Source organism: Equus caballus, chromosome 16 (genome assembly GCF_041296265.1).
Source record: "Equus caballus isolate H_3958 breed thoroughbred chromosome 16, TB-T2T, whole genome shotgun sequence".
Taxonomy (NCBI): Eukaryota; Metazoa; Chordata; class Mammalia; order Perissodactyla; family Equidae; genus Equus; species Equus caballus.
Window position 1 is genome coordinate 94,898,038 of NC_091699.1, and position 23,653 is coordinate 94,921,690.

Genomic DNA, 23,653 nt, shown 5'->3' on the forward strand with positions numbered 1-23,653 from the left:
TAGGAGGGAGGAGTCTGGGACGCCCAGCCCAGAACGGCCCCTGGGTGCCTCCAACCCCAGCAGCTATTTAACTGCAGCGGAGGAGAAAGCCAGTCAAGAACTGCCCAGGGCAGCTCATAGTTTCATTTTCAGCCCTGAGTTTGGGGGCTAGTATGCAGTGGTCACAATAAGACACTTTTGGAGCCATAATGCTGTGGAGAAGTAAAACAGGGGGAGGGGATTTTGAGTGACGGGATGATGGATGAGGCGGTCAGGAGAGTGACAGCTGAGCTGACACCTGACTGTTGAGAAGGAGGTGACCGTTGACCGTACAGAGCTCGGGGAAGAGGATCCCAGGGGAAGAGGAGCACAGCCAGGGCAGGAGTGAGCCCGGGAGCCTGGAGCGTCAGGGCAGGCGGAGGAGCGCTGTGCTGGGAGCAGATCGTTGCACCCGCTCGTCCTGGTCTGCTGACTGTGGCGCAGAGCTGTGTTTAATTCTAAATTCCTTTGGAAGCCACTGGAGGATTTTAAGTAGAAGGACACAATCTCCTTCCTGATGTAGAGAGATCATTCTGATGTGGCTGCTGAGCAGTGAGTATGAGGGTGGGGGGTAGGAGGCAAGTGGGGCATTGGGGAGACCTGCAGGGGCTATTTCCAGTGGCAGGAGATGGGGCCTGGCCTAAGGCGGTCGTAGTGAGAGCTTGTCAGATATGGAGTATATCTTGGAGGTAGAAGACAGGACTTGTTGGAAGAAAGGACTCAAGGATAACTCCTAGACTGTTGGCCTGAGCAACTGAATCAATGGTGATGCCATGAACGGAGGCTTAGGTCCCTCCGTGGTCGCCCCCTAGTCCTGGCGCTGGTTCTTAAAGCCAGGGGAATAGCAATCACCTGTGGAGAAGCTGTGGCCAGAGGAACAGAGAGCCCAGGGAGGAAGCCTGGGGCTCCCCCACGTTTACCTGCACAGAAGAGCGGAGAGGCCGGCCAAGGAGACTGGGACAGGGAGCTTGTGAGTGAGGAGCAAACCCATGAGTGGGACAGCAGGAAGCCAAGGGAAGAGCATGTTCCAAGGAGGAGGGAAGTGGTCAGATGCACAAATGCATGTCCCGCGGCCACAAGGCTCTGCTCCTGACCATGCGTCAGAGGGCGATGGGTGAGGGAGCTGCACTGGTTCAGAACAAACCCTTCAGCACTGCTGGACCTAACTAACTAGATATGTATGAGCATAAAATGTGCTTAGTGCCCCCAGATGCGGAGCGCCCCTCGCTGAGTACAGACGGGGGCATTCATATCCTGATGGTGTCCACTCGGTGTCCTCCCTCAGTGTCCTCACTCAGAGTCACAGGCAGGTCATTTGACTGCTGAGGTTTAGTTGCACTGTATTTTCTTTATCTTCTCACAGTAAAAGGAATGCACATTAAAACTATGAGATACCATTTTCAACAAACCATATTTACAAAGATCAAAGCATGCAGCAATATTCTGCGCCAGCTAGGGCATGGGGAAATGGGGACCCTTGTGCAGTTTTCTTGGGAGTGTAAATTGGTACAATTTCCTTCGAAGCTGTTAGGTCATACCAACGAAGAATTAAAATGCTCATATCCTTTAGCTCAGCAATTTTATTTTCAGCAGTATATCCTATGGATATTTTTGCACATGAATTGAATAAAATATTACAAGGATATTCACTGAAGCATTTTTTTTGGTAAAAGCAAAACGTTGGAAGTAACATACATGTCTATCAGTATGACATCCATACAATGAACATGTCAACGATTATAAACAATGAAGTGAATCAACTCAATGAAGTGATGGAATTATCATCAACAGGTGATGTTAGATGAATAGCACAAAGCAAACAAAGAGAAATGTGCATCATTCTATCATTTGGGGAAAAGCCAAAGGGGAACGTAGGCAATAACAAACTATAATTTAAGTACCGTACTTATCTGATTTAATTCTCTCAACAACCCCATGAGATAGATACTGCTATTAATCCCACTTACCAGAAGAGAAAAACTGGCCCCCAGAAGTGATGTCACCTGCCCAAGGGTTATACTCAGTAAGTGGCAAAGTGGAGATTTGAACTCATGTCTTAGCTTTTGCCCACCATGCTACAGCAGCCTCAGGAACAGGTATGCTTGTCTAGGCAGAGGCTATTTCTAGAAGGCTCCGTGTGAAACTGGTAACATTGCTTCTGGGGAGGGAGACTGAGGGCTGCTTCATTTTGTCCCTTTTAGTTCTGTTTGGAAAAATGTTTTTTTGCTGTCCTGCAAGTGTTATCTATTCTATGAATACATAAATACTTTTAAAAAATAATTGAAAGAATAAATGAGTGCGTAAAAAATTCCTGTGACTGTTTTAGATTAAAAGAGACTTAAGAGACTTATTAACCAAATGCAATGTATGAACATTGTTTGTGATTTGAACAAACCATTTATAAAAGACGTTTTTGAGATAACCAAGGAAAACTGACCACGGACTGGGTAGCAGATGATATTACGTAACTATTATTGATTTTGTTGGTTATGTTAATGGTATTGTTGTTGTGTTTTTAAAAGTCCTCATCAATTAGAAATGATATGGATAGGGGGCTGACCTCGTGGCTGAGTGGTTAAGTTTGCGCGCTCTGCTTCGGCAGCCCAGCGTTGGCAGGTTCGGATCTGGGGTGTGGACGTAGCACTGCTCGTCAAGCCAGGCTGTGGCAGCGTCCCACATGAAGTAGAGGAAGACTGGCACAGATGTTAACTCAGCGACAGTCTTCCTCAAGCAAAAAGAGGAAGATTGGCAACAGATGCTAGCTCAGGGCCAATCTTCCTCACAAAAACAAATTGATGTTAATAAAATATTTCTTTAAAAAAAAAGAAATGATATGGATGGATGGGTGGGTGGATGGATAGATAGATAGATAGATAGATAGAGATAAAAAGAATTCCTCAGCTCTATTTGGAAGAGTAGGGTAGTGGCAATGTGGATGTTCGAGTTCATAGGTGCTAAGCCTCTGTTCAGTGACCGCAGTGGTCCCTTCTGCCCGTGTTCTTGGAGCACAGAGTGAACCAGCTAGTCTTGCACTACGATCTCCTGCCCTCCGAAGCTTCCAGCTGCTGAGACAGCTCAGTCGATCCAACTGCTCTTCTTGACTCCATCCGCTGCTCACTTGGTTTTTACCAGCAGTTATCAACAAACCTGCTTCCGTCTATCTCCCCACCTGCAGAAGAGGTGGCAACGTTTTCGTCTCTGATAGGGTAGCTAGGTGAAGGCTGTCTGAAAATTGAGGGTTGTAACCAAATTGAAAAAAGTTGCACCGATTTGCCTCCTGGAAAGAAAAGCCAGAAGCTAGAATAAATTGGCATGTGGAGCATTTTAATTCTCATGAAGTCTCTTAGAATTCCCACTCTTGTGAGAAAGTCACCTGGCTGAGCACTAATCCTGCATGTTACACTTAGATTTTATCAAGTTTCCTCTTTGATGAGAATTCCGTGAGTCTGTAAGGACCGACCAGAACTCTGGCAACAACCGTCCATTTTTCAACCAGCACTAACAGGACTTCTCCTTGGCTGAAGCTGAGCGCAGACCACTCACATTAATATTGGGAGACGTCACTTTAACGTATTGGATACCGTGTATGGTAGGAGGTGGATTTGTTTGGTCTTTTAGGTTTAGGACGACAACACAGAAAAAGGATTTGAACATTTTGATCTTTGGAGGGGCTGTCATTAACCCAGCAGTCACTTCTGACTTCTAGAAATTACTTGATTAGCTGTTGACAAGTGAAAGGGAGTTACTTATTACAACGGGCAGCTGATGCCCACTAGCAGCACAGGCGCGGTCTGCGCGTTCACGGTTACTCTCCCTCTTTCATTCTCTCATCACTGATTTCCTCCACGCTGTCTATGAGTCAGTGGCTCCAGGTCTCCTCATCTCTAACCCAGTTCAAGACCCTAATTGTCCTTCTTCTCTCTCCATTGTTGCATCACCAAACTTCTTCAAGTAACACTAAGAAGAATAAATGTAACAGCCAAAAATTATATAGCATTTGCTGTATTCCAGGTACTTTATATATATTATATAAATTAAACTATGTTTTAATACAACTAAATTAAAGCATAAGTTACAGTTAGAGATTTAAACTTTTCAATTCTTACAATAATACAGGAAGGTAGTGTTTTATCCCCAATGTATAGATGAAAAAACCCTGAGTCACAGAGAAGTTAAGTAACTTGCCTGAAGTCACACAGTGGCATTGCTGCCTTTGCTTTTTACTGCCCTCCCCTGTTTAAGATTAAAGTAAAATTAACACAGTAGCAACTCTCCCTTTTTATGTCTAGTTCTGTGAGTTGTGACATCCGCATACAGCGCACAGTCAAGATGCAGAACAATCCCACCATTCCGAAAACTGCCCGTTTCCCCTCCGTAGTCAGCCCATCCCCCACCCCAGCTCCTGTGTGTGTGACTTTCTAAGAAATGAAGTGGCTGTCCCATTTCACCTTCCCACCAGCAATGTCTGAGAGTCACAGTTGTTCCACATTCTTGCTGGCACTTGGCAGGTTTTTAAAAATGGTAGCTATTTGATGGGTGTGTAGTTTATCTCATTGTAGTTGTAATTTGCATTTGCCGAATGACTAATAATGTTGAGCATCTTTTTGTGAGTTTCTTTCTGTGTGTTTATTTGCCTTCCATATATCTTTTTTGGTGAAGTGTCTGTTCGTATCTTTTGTGTTTTTTTATTGGATTTTTTATCATTATTATTGCATTTTGAGAATTCTTTAAGCATGCTGGATACAAGCCCCTTATCAGATAACTAATTCACAAATATTTTCTCTGAGTATCTGGCTTGTCTTTTCAGTCTCTTATCAGTGTCTTTTGGAGAGCAGTTCTTATTTTTATGAAGTTCGATTTATTGATTTTTTCTTTTATGTATCACGTTTTGCACGTCAAATCTAAGAAGTCTTTGCCTAATGCAAGGTCACAAATATTTCTCCTATGTTTTTCTTCTAGAAGTTTTTCAGTTTTAGGTTTCCACTGAAGTCTATGATCCATTTTGAGTTGTCTTTCATATATTGCCAAGGTTAATTAATTTTTTTGGCTATGGATATCCAGTTGTTTCAGTACTTAAAAAGCTGAACACAGACTAAACATAGGACCCAGCAATCTCATTCCCAGATATTTGTCTAAGAGAATTAAAAACGTATGTCCACACAAAAATCTGCCCGCAAATGTTTACAGTGGCTTTATTCATATTCCCCCCAAACTGGAAGCACCTTAAATATCCATCCGTTGATGATGGATAAACAAGCTGCGGCCGACGCATAGAATAAAACCCTACTCGGTAATGAACAGGAACAGACTGTCGGTACACACAATAATACGGGCGGATCTGAAATGCGTTATGCTAACTGGAAGTGACCAGACTCAAAAGGCTGCATGTTGTATGATTCCACGTGTACGACATTCTGCGAAAAGCAAAAGGATAAGGACAGAAAGCAGATCAGTGGTTGCCCAAGGTTGGCAGTGGGGAGGAGGTTGACTACAAGGGGCACGATGGAAACTTTGGGGGTGATGGGGTGTTCTGTATCTTGACTGTGGTGGTATTTACATGCCTCTATGCATTCGTCAAAATTCACAGACCTGTACACCTAAAAAGGGTGAATTTTACTGTGTGTAAATTATACCTCAGTAAATCAGACTGAAAGCACAAAAGAGGAGGAGGAACAAGGTCTGGAATGAGCAGGGTCTTCCGGCTGTGAGAGACCTGCAGCAGAGGAGACCACTTGCACGCAGGAAGGAAGAGCGTCGTGAAGAAGAAAAGAGCAGTGGGCGAGAGTCAGGCCCCAGGTTCTAGTCCACTGTGTGACGCTGAGCAGATTGATGGGTCCCTGGTTCCCTCTGTAAAATGAGGGTGTTCCCTAGGGCGACCTGGGAAACGGCCAGGCATTTGAAATTAGACAGAGGAGCCTCCCATTCCAGCTTCTTTTCTAACTGTGAACTCCCTACACCTGAGTTCCTTCTCTGACAAATAAGACTAATTCCACCTTTCTCTCAAACTTGCGAGGATTCAGTGGCATGAGTGAGTGAAGTACCTAGTGGACAGTACTAGGTGCCCAGCAGAGGGTCACTATGGTGCAGCCCTATCTAAGGCCAATTCCACCAGCGTTCAGGAGCCATACCTTCCCCTCACAGACGCTGCTGCGGAGTTCTCGCCTCTCTCTGCCACACCATCCCTTTCCCCCTCTCTATTGGAGCAGCCCCATCAGCACACAAACGTGGTGTCATTTTCTCACCAAGCACTCCTCCAGCGGTGGCCCCTTTCTCTATTTCCCTCCCAGCAAACCTCTCAGGGAGGTGCCTATCCCCTCAGCAGCTCATTCCCCCTGGCACTTTCTCTCTCGAACACACAGCACTGATGCTACAGTTCCCAGGGCACCAATGAGCATCGAACTGCCACACCCACTGGTCCATTCTTTATCCTCATCTTTCCTGGTCTACGTGTGACACAGCAGCTCGCCCCTCCTCCTGGAAATGCTGTCTTCCCCTGGCTTCCAGACACGACACGCACCCGGGTCTGCTCCCCCCTCCCTGCTGCTGTCTCCGTCTACTTGGCGGGTTCATCCTCATCTCCTGAGTCATCGGGGGACGACTCAGTTCTTGTGCCTCTCCTCCTCTCCTTCACTCACTCCCCTGGTCCTCTGGCCAGTATCGTGGCTTTTCCTAGCACACTCTTAAACGGCTATTTCCAGCCCAGACTTGTTCCTGAATCCCACCCTTGCACGTCCTCCCATCACCTATCGCACCTCTTGACTGGGACATGGAGCAGGCATCTCAGTGCGTCCCAAACCGAACCCGCAGTCTTCCCCTCCTCACACTTGCTTCCTTTGGCCTTCTTCATCTCAGAACAGCTGCACTTCCCTTCTTCCTTGGCATCATCCTTGATTCCTCTCTTACTCTCACATTTCGCGTTCAACCCATCAGGAAGACCTTTGGCGCCACCTTCAGAATCTGACCCTTCTCCCCATCTCTGCTGCTCCACCCTGGTCTAAGCTACCACCTTCTCTCCCTCGGAGGAGTGCGAGGGCTTCCTAACTGGTCTCGCTGCCTCCACCCCTCCTTCCTACAATCTACTTTCAGCCCAGCAGCCAGAGGAATCTTTAAAAAATGAATTGGTTTATATCAACGCCCTGCTCAAACCCCTCCAGTGGACTCTAACCTCACCCAGAGCACAAGCCAAGTCAGTACAACGGCCCACAAGGCCATCCATGACAGGACTCCTTGCCAGGCCCCGACTTCATCTGCTACTCATTCCTTGCTCAGTGGGCTCCAGCCACTGGCCTCCTTCCTGTACGTCAAACATGCCAGGAATATTCCTACCTCAGGGCCTTTGCACTTACTGTTCTGTCTGCCTGGATATTCCCCAGGTAGCCCCATGACTTGCTTCCCCACCTCCATGTCTTTACTTCACTGCCACCTTCTCCAGGAGGCTTTCTTTAACCACCGTATCTAAAGTTACAACCCCCGCCCCTTCACCTCCTCACACCATCACCCCTTTTCTTGCTTCTATTTTTCTCCTAATCACTCTGCCCCCATGAGATTTCAATACCATAGATCTATTGTATTTTGGTTTCTGTATTGTATTCATATCTGTCCCTATACATATGTCACATTTCCCCCCAGTTTTATCGAGATATAATTCACATACATCACTGTATAAGTTTGAAGTGTCCAGCATAGTGACTTGACTTAAATGTGTTGTGAATGGTTATCGCAAAAAGTTTAGTTGACATTCGTTATCTCACCTGGATACAAAAAGTTGTTTTTCCTCCTTGTGATGAGAACTCAGAATCTAGTCTCGGAGCAACGTTGCTAGATATCGTACCGCAGAGTCAGCTGCACTCACCATGTTGTGCCTCACATCCCCAGGACTTATTTATCTTATTCTGGAAGTTTGTACCTGTGACCACCTTCATCTAGTCCCCTCTCCCCCTAACCCCTACCTTTGGCAACAGCAAATCTGGCCTCTTTTTCTATAAGTTTGATTTTTAAAAAAAATAGATTCCACATGTAGGTAAGATCATACAGTATTTGTCTTTCTCTCTCTGTCTGACTTATTTTACTTAGCATGATGCCCTCAGGGTGCATCCATGTTGTCACAAACAGCATGATTTCCTTCTTTTTCATGGATGAACAATAATCCATTGCACACATATACACTTTTTAAAGAGTAAGGGGTGGTTTTTGCTTCCAAGAATCAGTTTTCCCCTCCTCAGGGGGATCGTTGCTGTGTGGAGAACGCAGCTGTGGCTGTGGACACACATGTTGGGTGGAGACAGTCGCTTGGAGTGGGATGCAGGGATGCTGTCTGATGTGGGTGGCTGTGGACACACATGTGTTGGGTGGATGCAATTTGCTTGGACTGGGATGCAGGGATGGAGTCTGACGTGGGTAGCAGGTCTGGGATTTCTTGGCAGCAGCTCATGGTTCAGTTTGAAGGAAGTTAGGATCACACTGGCAAGGAGGGAAGGAAGAGGAGCGGACGGTCCAGTTAGTGACCCCGGGGCCAGGGGTGTAGACGATGGTTGGCAGTGTAAATTATGACGGAAATTTCTGGTTAAGAACCAGAACTTGTCCATTGAGTCGGGCAGTCACTGTTGACCTTGGTGCAAGCTGTTTCAGGGGGCTGGGGGCAACAGGAGCTAAACTGAAAGAGTTTTCAGGGAGAATCTGGGGCAATGGAGATAGACTAGAATAGCTGCCAGAGAGGGTGACAGGACCCAGGATGGTTTTTTGTTTTTTTCAGAAATTGAAAGACCTGATTGGCAACTGGAATGGAATTTCAAATCTCTTTATTAAAAGAAAAACTTTAATCTAACATACTTGGGGGATTGTCAACATGTTACGTGGAAACCGACTGCTGTTCAATAGCACGTTCACAGTTTGGGATTTGGTAAAAGAATTCATCTCACACCTGAGCGCGACCAAGCTCCTTCCTGTGAGCTGGGCGGGAGGGGCAGGGAGGATGTCCGGGCTCCTCAGCAGGTTTCGGTAAGTGGGTCTAAAGGTCCAGCTGTTAAAGGGGAACTTTTGTCTTTTGATGAATGTTGTAACAATGAAATGGAAATGAAGATAAAAATTTCGCCTACAATCCTACCAACATAAAAAGCAAGACTTTCCTTTATTCCAAGATTTCCTTGGAATAGCCTTCCAAGGTATTCCTTTATTATTAAGGTGGACACATATTTGTCGACCCTAATATTTATTTCCTACACTGCTATAACCATAATACAGTGTTGAGGTCACATGCTGTTCTTTTCACCCAGAATATAAGTATTTTCCGCGTCGTACATCTTGTCTTCCTAACCACCATTTGGATAACTACATGGTTTTCCATTGACCTGATGTACTGCTGTCTGTTGAGTTGCCTTCCATTGTTTCAGTATTGTAGCTAACACTTCCTTGAACATCTTCAAGCACATGCCTTTGTCTTTCTTATTATGGGGGTAGATGATGAGTGGGAATAACCTTTTTGGATGAACTCCCAAGAAAGGAATCACTTGGGTCAAAGTGCTTTCTGAAAGAATGCTGTCTATGTATAGATACAAGGTAACTTGAGGAACGTCAGCTATATTTTGTAACGGACTTACTAAGCTCCACTGTTTCACCCCCAAGGGTTCAAAGCTCAGCTTCTCTGTGAAGTCTGGAAAGCAGAGATTTCTGACAAGATATTTAGTCAGAAACAGAGAGCTAGAAGAAACTGGTCATTGGCTTCACTCCCCTGATAGCGGAACAGAAGGCACCCAAGTCCAGGAGGGAGGGGGCACGGGGTGTAACCTGCTCGGCATGTGAAGAAAGGCTGTCACGCCCTTGCCGCTATGGTCTGCTTGACGAAACAGAGCCGAGTCCTAAGTTAGTGACATGGAGTGAAAACGCGGTCCCAGGGATGCTCACTGTAGGAAGGTTACCCTCCCGCAATCATTTGGTGGGGGCTCCGTTCTCTGGGCTGTGTTCCTTGCGTCCTACCCCCACTCTCTGGTCAGAGGGTGACCCCTCGAGCCTCTGATCTGTGGTCCCCCCATTCTGCAAAGCCTTGTCCAGTCTTTCCCCCTTCTGACCCTTGTCAGATGTTCCAAACCCCCCTAGCAGCGATCACACCCCCACCTCTGTGTCCCTTAGTCTTAGGGGCCTGGTTTACAAAAGGCTGGAAACGTCCAGTGACCCGAACTCTCCCATTTCACAGAGCGGACAGCGGCTATCAGGGGAACTCCCTCACCTTTCCACCTCCCAGTGCCACTTTGGTCCAGTGGTTCATGCCCCTTCCCTCCATTCTTAGTGAAAAAGATTTTCGCTAGTCCAAGGCTTGGCCTTCTCCCTGTGTCTCAGACCCAACCTTTCCAACTCCGCAGGGTTCTTTCTAGATCCATCGCCCACCTTTCCTGCCTGTCTTTGGCCTTTTCCTCCCTACAGCTCTAACCCCTCAGCATAGAATCATGCTCAAGATCCTCTCATTGTGAACACATGCACACATGCACACACACACGCACACACACACGCACACACACGCACACACATGCACACGCACACACACGCACATGCACACACACATGCACGCGCACACACACATGCACACACGCACACACATGCACACGCACACGCACGCACATGCACGCACACACATGCACGTGCACACACACACACATGCACGCGCGCACACACGCGCACACACACGCACACACTCCTAGCCTGGCCCTAGGGCTCCTCTAGCTGCTACCTGACCTCAGGTTTCCTCTGGGTCCTTCCCTCCGTTCCCTCCTCAGCTCCTGCGAGGACCTGCCTTCCCCTCCACGCCATCGGGACTGCTTTAGGAAAGGTCCCCTGGACCTTCTGGTGTAAACTAAGGACTGTTTTCATGGTCCCTGGTTTGACACCCGTGGTGTTTTGGACTGCTGGCCTTGTTGCAGCTTTCTTTTCCCATGGTTTCCCCTCAGCTGGTTCCCTTCCAGCTCACCAACCCTCCCCTCTCAGTCTCCTTTGCAAGTCTCTCCTCTTGAACCCATAAATATTGGTGTTTTCTAGAACACATCTTTGTCTATCTTCTCTTCCGACTCCCCTCCCTGGGAAACCTCATCTTCACTTTCAACTCCAACCACCACCTCCGACCTGCTGATTCCCACTTCTCTGCTTCTACCCCAGGCCCCTCCCATGACCCCCAAATCTTTGAAACTGAGGGACATCTCTTGTTACTGGTCCATGAGTGGAACCTCCTTAATATGAACAAAAATAATTTCATCCTTGCTCTAAACTTTCTCCTTCCTTCTGTATTTCTCATCCTGCTGAATTGTTACAATTACCCATCCAGCAGAAATCTGGGTTCATCCTCTGTCACCACGTTTTGTTGATTTTTGCTTCCGATTATTTTGGAAATATTTCCCCTCATTTCCAGCCCTCTGACAATGTTTGGGTTTGGACACCCAAATGGTAGAGGGGCCTCCTGACCAGCCTCCCCACCTCTCTTTTGGTCTTCTTCCGATATATCTTCTGTCTGGTAACGTGCCTGCTTAGCATCCTTAAATGGCTTCCCATTGCCTGCAGGATAACATTAAATGCCTCAGTACAAACCAAGTCCCTCATGTTCCCGTCGCTGCCTTCCTCCCAGCCTTATCTTCCCCCTCCTTCTTTCCCTCCCACATCCTCTGTACTCTGTCCACAATAGGCTCTTCATAACTTTGCTCATGCTCTTCCTTTCCTCAGAATAGCTTCCTCAATGCTGTCTAATAATATCTACTTCTAATCCTTAAGAACTTTCCTCTAATTTCCCTGTGCTTTGCCCAGACAGAGAGTAACTCTCTTTTTTGGGAGCTCTCTGAACAAAAGCAATAATTGGGATAGTAATTAGTGCTATTCAGCCATCTGTAGTTCGATTCTTCCCCATTCTGGGCTCATGATGGGATTGTACATCTTGGCCCCTTTGAAGCTGGAGGTGGCTGTGTAACAACCTTGGCCAATAAAATATAAGTGGAGGTGGCATTTGTCAGTTCTGGGTCAGAGCATTGAGTTGCCAGTGAGCACTTCCACAACTCTTTCTCTCCGTTGTGACAACTGGCGACATTCCAGATGGTGACTGCATCCCGGAATGGCCGTCCAGGTGAACTCTGATGAATATGCACCAGGAGCAAGCAATCAATCTTTGTTGATTTAAACCTATGATGTTTGGACTTACTTGTTATTAAAACACGACCTACCCCATCTTGACTGAGGTACCTGTATAGCTCTTCCGAGGAGATGGTTCTTTAAACACACTTCTGCTAGACTCTTAGTTGTTTATGAACATTGCCTTCACATGCTCAGAGTCTAGAAGAACATTTAGGCACATAGCAGGCACCCAGTGATCTTTTTTTTTTTCAGGGGGGAGGAGGGCACATATACTCTAACTCACAAAGAATTTGTGTCTTACATGTAAAGTCATGCTGTTTTCAAGAGATCGTTGGAGGGTACTAAGAATAAGATACTGAACTATTTGTTTTTACTAACTGCTAAGTGTGTTCCTTTATTGCTTGACATTAATCCATGTTTCATTTGATATCTCCAAATGTATGGTTTCCATTTCAGTTGCCTTAAAGTTTATTTTATTTCTCTCTGCTGGGCTCTTCTGTTATATTTTATCCTGAAACTTTGTTCTCCTTTCATCTATTATGATTCTGGTCTAACAGTCATATCTTTTATCCTACAATTCTTAAAATAAGAATTAGTAAATCCAGACTAAAGCTATGTTTCGGCATTAACCAAGTGTATTAGGTTGTTAGAACATCACGTACCACCAAGCAAGCAGGGTGGGGGAGCTGGTGGGACCAGAGACAGACAGCCGGGCAGCAACTGAAAGGCAGCATGGCAGCTTGGGAAAAGCATAGCTTTTGGAGTTGGGGAAGTTTGGGACTAATTTGGTTTTGCCATTTACTGCTCCTGTGGGCCTCTGTGTACCTTGGCTCCCTTATCTATAAGTGTGAGTGGTAATAGAAATAAGTTAAAGGACTTTTGAGAGAGACAAGTGACATCATTTATGTGAAAGCTCTTTGTAAATTTTAAGTAATTGCTTAAATACTTTTTAACATGATGATAGTGGCAGGAGAGTTGCATTTTCGCTGAGAGGAGTGGGAGATACAAGAACTCAATTCGGGGGCAATGTCTGCATTGCCAAGTCTCAGGACCAATCACTGGGGTGAGTGGGAGTTATTGGGCATCCATACTGGGGACCAAAGATTCCCTGCTTGTAGTCCGTAGATTATATGGAATCAGGCGAACTTTCTACCTTGTAGCTCAGATTTTTACTTTTTTTTACTGACCAGGTGGCTGACTACTGCTGTAAATAATCCAGGAACTCTGGATTTATAGTTAATTACTTATTTGATACCTGTCACACGCTTTCCTCAGTGCCTGATATAGTGTTCCCATTCTCGCTTCTATTTCCCTTGTGCAATTTCTTGGACATTCTCTGTAATGACTCGTCTAAAGTGATGTTTGAGCTGATGGCACACCTCTAAAGAGGCCCCCGATAGTCTCTGTGGAAGGAGGAGACCCTAACATAGGAGACAGGCAGATGGAGGTCAACATGCTGGCTTCATTTCCCGTAAAGTGCTGGAGAACGTGGCTTAGATTTCCCACCAAGTTCCGCCAAATTAGGCAGCCTCCCTGACTCAGTGGCAGGCAGGGCTGGATGGCTGAAGTCTTCCTGTCCAGGGCAGAGCTGGCTGCTTTACCCCGACCAGGTGGAGAGCAGGCTGCTTTACTCTGACCAGGTGGAGAGCAGGCTCCGGTAACAGGTGAGCAGATTTGGAAGGGAGGGGAAGCCTCTGTGGCTTCGAGCCAAGGGTGCTCATCTTCTGACTGCAAACTTGTCCACTAGGCCAGTCATTCCCTCTGCGACCAGGTGGGTGTGATAAAGTGTGAGCCCCTTCACGGAAATAAGCAGCTAAAGGAATGGAAGCCAAGGATCCCAGCTGGGATTTGACCAGACAACCTCCCGGCTGTGTGGAAACAGAGCTAACTGCTGCTCCTGGCCCTGCGCTCCTCCTGGGGCCCGGCCCATCCATCCCTCACGTGAGGGCTCCTGACTCTTGGCCTCACCTGACTCCACCTGTCTTGTCCTCCATCAGGCTGCACATCAGAATCCCTGGGGGAGCTTCTAAACCATTTCAACGCTCAGGCCCCGCCTCCGGAGACCCTGAGTCAACTCGTCTGGGGTGGAGTCTTGGCCTCGGCAGTTGTACCGACTCCCTGGGGGGTTCTAAAACGCAGCAAGGGTTACAGACCACCGATCTAACGGTTCAGACCCCATCCGCCCTTTTCGCCTTCATCTGGCCAGATGTAAAATGCAGGCACCGCCATCTGTGACACCCTCCAAACAAAGGTGGCCTCTGATAATGATGTCAGCAACGGTGCAGTCACTTTTTCTCAGATTAAAGCCATAGCGGTAGCTTCAGAGGTCCTGGTTTCCTTCTCAACTTGTCCTTCACATAAAAGGTATGTAAAAAAAAAAGTTGTGTTTGGCCCCTTTCTGCTCAGCTATTCATTTTCTTGAAAGAGAATAAGAGAGAAGATTTCTTTCTTTTACAGAATTGCTCTTGATCTGACTTTCCCCTCAGCCCATCTGCAGCTGGTCATTATGAAAATCCAGTAAAAGACATTCCCTGACATGAGCTCAAGGCATGCATCTGTTTTAATATCACCCGTAATCGCACACCCAGGTATTGAGCCAGGCTTCTGATGGCTGCCCGGTCAGGGAGAATGAAATCCATGACCCCGGCACTTCAAACGAGGAGACTTGATGGTATGATGGGACCGTTTAAAATACAATTTTCTCAGTCCCGCCTGAATTTCTCTCGGCTGAAGCGTATCTACTGGACTCAAGCCTGTTTGGAGGCAGCCCCATCGGTGAGCCTTAATCACCCATGGTGGCTTAGGGACGACAGCTGCTTTGTCGCATATGTGTCTCTGATAACAGACCCCATTTAACTGCTCCTAATCCACAGGGTATGATTATGTTGGGGTAATAACTCCCAAGAACGGCTTTGCCACTGTTACAACATGCTGAGAGGGAGCGAATACGAATCCTGCATAAATTAGTCTGCCAGGTACCGTCTGCTGTTCGTGGGTTCTATCAAACCTGTAATAAAAGTCTATCACACCGCAACCAGTCCGTGTGTCCAGCTGCACGACTAGATGAAAGGCACATTTGTCATCATCTAAGGTAGATGTTTTGTTTTAAGAAAATATGCCTTTAACTTTATGAAATCCCTGAAACATTTCAGGGATAAAAATGAGTTTTTATTTTGCATTTTTTATTTATTTTTTTTAAAGATTTTATTATTTCCTTTTTCTCCCCAAAGTCCCCCGGTACATAGTTGTATATTCTTCGTTGTGGGTTCTTCTAGTTGTGGCATGTGGGACGCTGCCTCAGCGTGGTCTGATGAGCAGTGCCATGTCCGCGCCCAGGATTCGAACCAACGAAACACTGGGCCGCCTGCAGCGGAGCGCGCAAACTTAACCACTCGGCCACGGGGCCAGCCCCTATTTTGCATTTTTTAAATAAATGAGATTTTAATTTGTGCTCTAATTCTGTCCCATTGGCTCTTAATGAAATATCGGTTTTGGAAGTCAATCCCATGCCGTGTACCTGCTTTTCTTTTTGTCCCTGTCTCTGTTTGGAAACTGTGTCACCCCAGGAAAGAGGCCGCCGCTATGGTCATTGGTGCGGTGAGGTAATTGTCATAGTCAAAGAAACAAACGTGGAAGATCGTACCGTGAAGATTTTCCTTGGCAGTGCTCTTAAGTCAGCTAAACACGTGTGCAACCAGACAGCTCTGCCTTCAACAGAAACGATCAATGTCAAGGTAATATAATTATGTAACCCAAAGATTAGCCATAAGCATGGGACCTGCTCAACCTAGATTATTAAGCAAGCTTGGCTTGAATATTTCACCTTCAAAGGTCAACGGTTGGGGCTTCAACATCAGGGCCACTGAAATGTGAAATGAAGAGGCAGTGAATGAATTCAAGTCTTAAGGCCAAGGACCATTACACAGATATTCGAGAACCAGCTCGTGTGAAGTACCAACGTCACTTTTTAAATAGATAGTGAAACTGAAGCCTCCTGTTACATGTTCTTCATCTCTTTGTATCCTTTTCGCATATTGTAAGGAGTCAGAACGCGGCAGAGGAGTGAGCATCTGGATTTCAATCCCAGGTCTGCGATCTACGAACTCTGTGACTTTGGGAAATGTTTGTGACCTCTCTGAGTTTCCAGTTTCCGTATCTGTTCGGGAGGAACAGCATCATAACATCTCCCCTGTAAAGGTTGGAGATAATAGATGCAAAATGAGGCAGCCAGTGAGCAGCTGAAATCAGCATTTTTTCTCCTGGCTTGTCTGAAAGTCCTCGGGAAGACGAGTCACCCTCAGTTTAGAAAAGGGAGCGGAGCAGCAGATTGTGAGAGCAAACGTGGAGTCACCCTCCAACAGGTAAGGTTCACACCCCAGCGCTAAGTTCCAGAAGCCCCCATAGGTCCTGCCGCGAGAGCTTCCGGGCAGCCCTCTCAGCTCTGCTTTGTGTCTCAGGAAAGCCGGGCTCCATGACTTCTCTGGCTGTTAGGGGGAGGGTAATTTAAAGGGAAGGAAGGGGTGGGTGTGTGCACGTGAGTGTGCCCGCACCCGTATATGCAAAATTATAACTGTCAAACAAAGCCAATTCTGTGGATTTTTTTTCTAGTAAGGGTAGTAGGGGCAGTCGTCAGGGAGGAGGGAGAAAGAAATGCTCTTTTCCTGGACTAGGCAAGGAGAACCAGACGCTCCATTCCTCAAAAGCATTTTCCCCCTATTTTTTCATCCATTCGAGGACAATTTCTGCTTAAGTGCCTCCTTTGGGTAAAGACTCCCCTTGGAGTGTTGAACATACTGGTCATTCCTGACTTCTTCCCATTATCAGTTTAAGAAATCAGATTCAGGAACGAGGAGAATTTTCGGGAGGATGGAAGAGGAGTTGCCAGGAGAAACAGAGGAAGGAGGAGGTCGGCCTCTCACTGTCTTTGACCTTCTGCCTTTTTTGCTTTCTCGACAATACCGTCTAGATTGTTGGGGTGTTTGTGGCTGCTCCTGCTCTCTGCAACCCACTAACCCGTCTCCTTTGGAATTCTAAAACATCCCAGTCTTTGCTTTCTCCTTCTTAGGCTGCAATTTTCTACACAAAAAATAAAATGATACAACAAGGAAGAAAAGAAGCATTCACTTTGATAACAAAATTTGTTTGGGTCCTGATAAATACTTCTAATGACAGCAGCCAAAATCTGTCAGAGGAGTCTATAAGCAATGAGGTTACTGAAGCCATGCAATTTTACAGCTGGAAGGACCTTGTCTAGAAGAGCCAGCCCCTCACTGTGTAGTTCACAGAGCGTTTGAACTGGAAGAGATGTCAGAGATCACCCAGGTTTACCTCCCATTTTACAGATAAAAGAACTGGAAACCAACTTGGTGACATTATTTGCTCAAGGTCTAATCCCCAGTGAGTGGCCAACACCTGCCTCAACCCAGGTTGCATCATCTCAAGAGCATCAGTTTACAAACACCTGTTAAGCACCTCTTTGTGACATGCACTGTGCTGGGCCCTGGTTTGAGGGAGTGCTAGGGTGAATGATACGCAGCCCCTACCTTCTTGGAGCTCAGGATCTCCTTGCAGAGAAGTGCACATTCTCAAATACTTATAATATAAGGTGATTTGAAACGATAGAGTGAACATCAAGGTCTAGGAAGGACAAAGAAGGAAACAATTATTTGGCTGAAAGAAGTCGAAGGTTTTCCCTCCACACTAGTGCTTCTTAGACATGACTATCTTCTATCCCACTAATCACTTTTTTTCAATGGGAGGAAAACAAAATCTCTATTTGCTGGACTGTTTTCATGGGTGAATGAGACTAGACAATAGGGCCTTGAGCTAAAAGGCAGAGGGGCCCATGCATGCTGGGTGCAATAGTGCAAATGGCTTCCGTCCCCCTCCCGCCACTGGACCGTGAACCAAGGGAGGGGGAGACAGGCAGTGTTATGAGGAGGAGGTTCATCAAAGACCCTACAGCTCTGCCATGGGTAGGCAGGGCGACAGGAGAGATGCAGGGTGTGCAGGATGGTAAGCAGTAGGTCACCTGGGGCAGGTGGGGTCAGCAGGAGGCAGGAGTCGCACTTGCAGGAGACCCTGGAGATAGAGCGCCAATGCTCAGCAATGGTCAGAGCCCTGAGTCCCAACTATTCTACTGCAAAATATGTTCGAGAAGCCACCTGCTTGCTCACAGAAGTAGTTCCAACATCCTCTCTGCAATCTAGGTCATATGCCTCATTTGGTAAAGAAACTCTGCTTTTCTAAAATATGAAGTAAGCTAAATCTCTGTGAAGCTTTTTACAAGTTTTCAATCATAAGGTCCAAATTAAAATGCCTTTAAAAGTATGTCTAAAGTCGCAAGCTGTGATACACGATCGGTTAAATTTTATTTTCACATTTCAAAAAAAAATATTCCATATGTTTGTACCAGCTCATTGAACTGTCTTGGCAACGAATAGATCAGCATATCTAGGAATGATTGATACCATATGATTCTTGGGGATCATATTTTGATGCTGCTCTGCAGTGTTTCAAACTTCCAAAACAGAAGCACACCCACACACACCGAGCTCGAAACTGGCAGTTTTTGTGTTGATGGCTACATTAAGAGTTTAAACATCATCATTAAAATTCTACAGGTGACATATCAGGAAAAATTAAGCCCACCAGTTGTGCTGCCTTGAAAGGAAAATAGTCCTTCATTATAACGAATGCAATTGTGTGCTAGGTACAAATGCTCGTGACCTCTAGAAAAGGAACCACTGACCCATAAACGGATGAAAAGCAGCCAGAGTAAACGAAGCAGAAGCTTCCCCAGCATAACTGTGCATCCTGGCAGGGAGGGCTCTTGTTATAATTAAAAGTGATAGAGTGGGCAATAGGGAACTTTTAATAGGAACGAACATGACAATGTTGCCTAACTACTTTTCTGGTCCATTCTTCATCCTCATGTTGTACCATATATCTGGGTTTTAAAAGTGACACATACGTTGCACATAAAAATAACACATGTAAACTTGTACAGCAGAACCAAGCAAAAATTCATTTAGAATATGGACACCATCAACGCCCAATTTATCCTGAGTAAATCTCCATCTAAATTTGCGCTGTCCAGTATGACAGCTATTAGCTGCATTGAAATGGCTGGTGAGCACTTGAAATGTGGCTAGTCTGGAAGGAGGTGTGCTGTAAGTATAAAACACACACTAGATTTCAGAGACTTAGCACAGAAAAATAGAAGGTAAAGTATCTCAATGATTTTTTATTAATGACTACATCTTAAAATGACAGTATTCTGGATGTCTTGCGTTAAAGAAAATGTGTCATTAAGATTGATTTCACCTGTCTCCTTTTTGATTTTTTTCTGATATGACCACTAGAACATTTAAAATTACATATGTGGCTTGCATCTGTGGTTTGCATTATATATCTCTTGGCCAACGCTGATCTAAATGAAAAGCTTGGTAAGCAAGGTAGCATTTAGCAAGCCAACAGAATTGAAATAGAAATTCCTATTAACTGATGGTGACACGACTACATGAAGAAAATTGGCCACGAGGTGACTGACCCTTCGATGTGCTGCCTTTTCCATTCCTCCTGCACTGGGAAGTTTCTGCAAATCCCAATGTTTTCTTCCTAACTTTCTGAAGGGATAGTGAGAAAGGGGGAAGTTCTGGGAAACGAGTTGTGCTCTAATCATAAAGTTGGCTCTGGAAGAAGCAGAAAAGTGTCGTCCACCCCGAGCTCCTCGGAGGCTCTGGATTTTGCTTGAAGGAGGCCTTTATTGAGAAGACAGGGCTGAGCCTCTTACTTTTTCATAGGAACAGGGCTATACTTTCCCACAGGAAGGAGGTCAGAGGACTCTCCTCCCTCGAGGATGTGTGGATGGAACATCGCTGACAGGCGGAGGGCGTTCTGCACGGGGATATGAGGACCACCAAGCTCTATGGCAATCGGGGTGTCACCTTAGAGGAAACAAGTGTCCTAAAGCACATTCGTTAGAAAGTTTTTAACACGGAGAGGGGTCTTTATTTAAGTGACATGATGCTTTTTAGGGAATCCATTGGATCTATTTTTTCCACAGTTTTCCCATCTTTCTCCCACGCTCCATTAGCAGATGCTTTGATGCTTAGGCAGAAGAAAGTTAAGCTGTAAGTCTGTTCACTGGGCCTCATAGAAATGGGTGAGGCATTCACACGTTGAGGATAACGTATAGAGAGGGTTCTGACCACCAGAGAACAAACGAGCCAACGTCAGATTTCCTTTGCTCGGCTGGGGGAAATGTCAGAGTACCGCGGGGACTGATGCAATTCTGTGAGACGGGTGAGGGTGTTGTCTAACCCCACCGGTTCTGAGTCCTCACAGAAAGCAAAGGGCAGGACACCTGATTAGAACAACTCCATCAGAGACAGGCCAGCCTGAGACCCAGCCGTGGAAACCATTCACTGCACCGCAGTGGAATGCGGCCGTGCGAGGACCAAACGAGACAAAGTACGCACAGCGCTCAGTGTCCAGTAAGTCTTCAGAAGACGCATGATTGTTTTGAAACACATCCTATGGGATGAGTAAAGTTAATCACCATTTCCCTGCAGAAAATACAAAGGCTCCAGAAAATTCACTGTACATTCCCCGCTTTTGTTTAAATTCATTTGTGAGAAGCTTTACTCATGCTTTAGCTGCCAATGACTCATGGTTAAATCATTTCACTCATCTTTTCTCCTTTTTTATTTTTTAATACAGTTGCAAATCACATGATATTCTGCTTTGTTGTTTTTTTCCCCCAAGGAAAGCTAAGCAACTCTTAACAGCCCCATTACCTTAATGAACTAAAACCAGTCAGTGAAAAGACTCGGTATCCACTTCATCAAATCTAGTGGATGATAATTTCTTGAAAGCTGAAGACGAATTCTGGGGAGTTTTCTGGAGCCCTGTGAAAATTCATATCACTTAATAACCTCTGTGAGTTGAAGGTTGGTGTCCAATGACTGCTAAGAAGATATAAGGAATCTTGCAGAAATATAAATAGACTAGTGCTGAAATTTAATTAGACACTGCATATGTTAATAATAAATTCAATTAATTTAGCCTTCTACCAATGCTAGAGAAAAAAAACACCCAGGCAAAATAATAATTCATTTTAAATGCCTCAATTGGTAACCTTCTTTCCTGAAGAGTGATTTATGCAGTAATTTACTGGCTGTGTCTTCATAAGATTGTTCCAAACCAGCCCTTTTGAAATAGTAATAATTTCTGAATGTGTGTTGTGAGAGATATAACAAATGACTTCTTATTAATTTTCATTTAATGAGTTGCCTATTCACATGGTAATTTTTTAAAAATTCTCTTCTTAAGATAAACAGGTTATAAATACTGAGGATAACACTTCCATTTCACAAAAATCATGACAGAAAAATCTGTCTCATATTCATTCTCTACATGATTTCAAGGCCAATCAGGTTCAAATTTTCTATCCTAAATGGGCGTCTATTTCTTTCCCAGTCAGCACAGCAGATCCTTTTAAATTTCTATAGACAAGTGATTCCAAATTGGTTAAAAAAAAATAAAAACAAAGAATATTTATCAGCAGCAAAGGTCCTAGCAGGGATGATGGGGGGCAGACAGGGAAGCAGGTCATGGGCACGGAGGAAAAGCAGCCAGAACTGGTGAAGGAGCGTGTGACACTGGTCCTTTTTAAAGAACAAGACAAAGATCCTCTCTTACAGCTCTTCTGTTTCTCCAAGCCCCCCTTTTTAAAAAGACCCCATAATTTCTTACGTAAATATTAATATTTAAGAAGAACTTTTATTGCTTGTCTTTTCAAAAAGTTTAATTCCATAGTAACTCGTTAACTATATGTTGTCATAATAAAAATGGCGAGGATGAAATAATTAATAAAATAAAAACAAAATTAAAAAAACTAGAAAGAAGAAATTACTCAGAAGAGTCCTAGGTATTTCAAATGGTTCACACCTGTTTAAACAATCCTGCAATAGACAGTGCAAGGCTCTTAAAAATAATTCCTCACGACACTTGGAAGAGGGTTGCCTGAAGGATTAAATAATTCAAATGCAATTGTTACTTACATGAGAACTGAAAGGGCCTCGCTCCTAGCCCACACTGCCTCACGCCCGCTCCGTGGAAAAGCCCATACTGCATCTCGCCCATGAACTTGTCCAGCTCCTGCCCCGAGGCGTTGACGAGCAGAGCCCCTGTTTTGCAGAGGAAGGTGGCTTTGATCCACAATGGTGTCCCCAGAGCCGTCACAACTCCCAGGGCACAAACGAAGCTTAACACCCCGGCCATGCAAAAAATCACTTTTTTCTGTTGGTTTGGCATGATGAGAAACGGCTTTTGAGAGGGTGAGGTTCAAAAACAAGACCTTTGTGAGTGACGGGAAGCGACTGCCCCTTTGACTGCATTTATTCCTGAAGCTGAGCGGACGGATCCCAGATGAAAGGCCAACTTCGCCGTGGACGGTGGTTCCCACCAGGTTAAATGTCAGTAGAATGCCAGGATGGGGGCTTCTTCACCACGCTTACTGGCTTCGCTCGTTTTCAGCGGCTTCTTCTCTCTAACTTGAAATCTTTGGACTAAGAATCTGTAAAATAAAACCCTCAAACTGCCTTGAGCGTCTCCTCTTGTGTCTCTTGGTAACAGAGGTCTAAGGTAACAGATGCAGCCCTCCCCGTAACTTGATAAATGCCCCCCACCCCTCCCTCAGCCTGTTGTCTGATTGGGTGAGTTGAAACTTTCAGAAACAGGCTTGGCTCCTATGGTGAATTTTCAGCAACTTGAGAAGTTCGTTTATTGATCTGTTTTTATTTTTGTGTTTCATTTTCTGATGCGGGGAGAAGAGGAATCTTGGCAGAGATAGGAAGAACTGGTCTATTTATTGGTATTAATTGATTCTGACAAGTGTTAACTGTAGGAGGATAAAATATTGAACTGAATTGGGTTTTGCACAGATACAAAGCGCCCTAGACCAGCCCCGAGGGTGTCCTCCTCACTCCTTTTCTCCCAGATCTATGATTTAGAATCAATGTGTCAATAGAGAATTTGATTCCAATTTTTCCTGGCGCACAAGAATATGGAGATGCAGGTGCAGATATCTAGATTTCTACATGCCTTCCTTTACAACATTTGGCTGCTTCAGGACAATAGCAGGGACGTGTGGTTCTGGGTCCAAGAAGTGCCAGAATCTGTGAAGAAGACAAGGGCGTTGCTGTGGGGAGAAGGAACTGTGGTCAGACGGGTGGCTCTAAGAATTCGCCCAGAAAAGCCAGGGGCCCAGCAGAGGTAATGGGTGAGGGAGACCAGAGCCAAAGTCATGAGCAAGGTGAAGTAGCGATTTCAAGATTTCAAGATCTGAAAACCAAAGTTCAGGATTCAGTGACAGCTTTTTAATTCTGCACTTCCAATGAGGTTCCTCCTTCTGCAAACAGATACAGGACTGGCCTGTGTGTGTGTGTTTACGAGTTTACTGAAATTTACGTAAAGCATCTATCGAATGCTTTGTTATTGTGCTAGGCTGTGACCTACAAAGAATTCT

General features: G+C 45.4%; 1 protein-coding gene across 1 annotated transcript in view; it reads right to left on the reverse strand.

The window, feature by feature from the left end:
- Positions 1 to 22,699, reverse strand: part of CLRN1 (clarin 1) — a 38,178-nt gene extending 15,479 nt beyond the window's left edge. The window contains exon 1 of the mRNA XM_001489624.4: positions 22,188 to 22,699. Coding sequence (XP_001489674.2) covers positions 22,188 to 22,440 — 253 coding nt within the window. The 5' untranslated portion in view covers positions 22,441 to 22,699. The remainder of the gene's footprint in view (positions 1 to 22,187) is intronic.
- Positions 22,700 to 23,653: the final 954 nt, after the last annotated feature.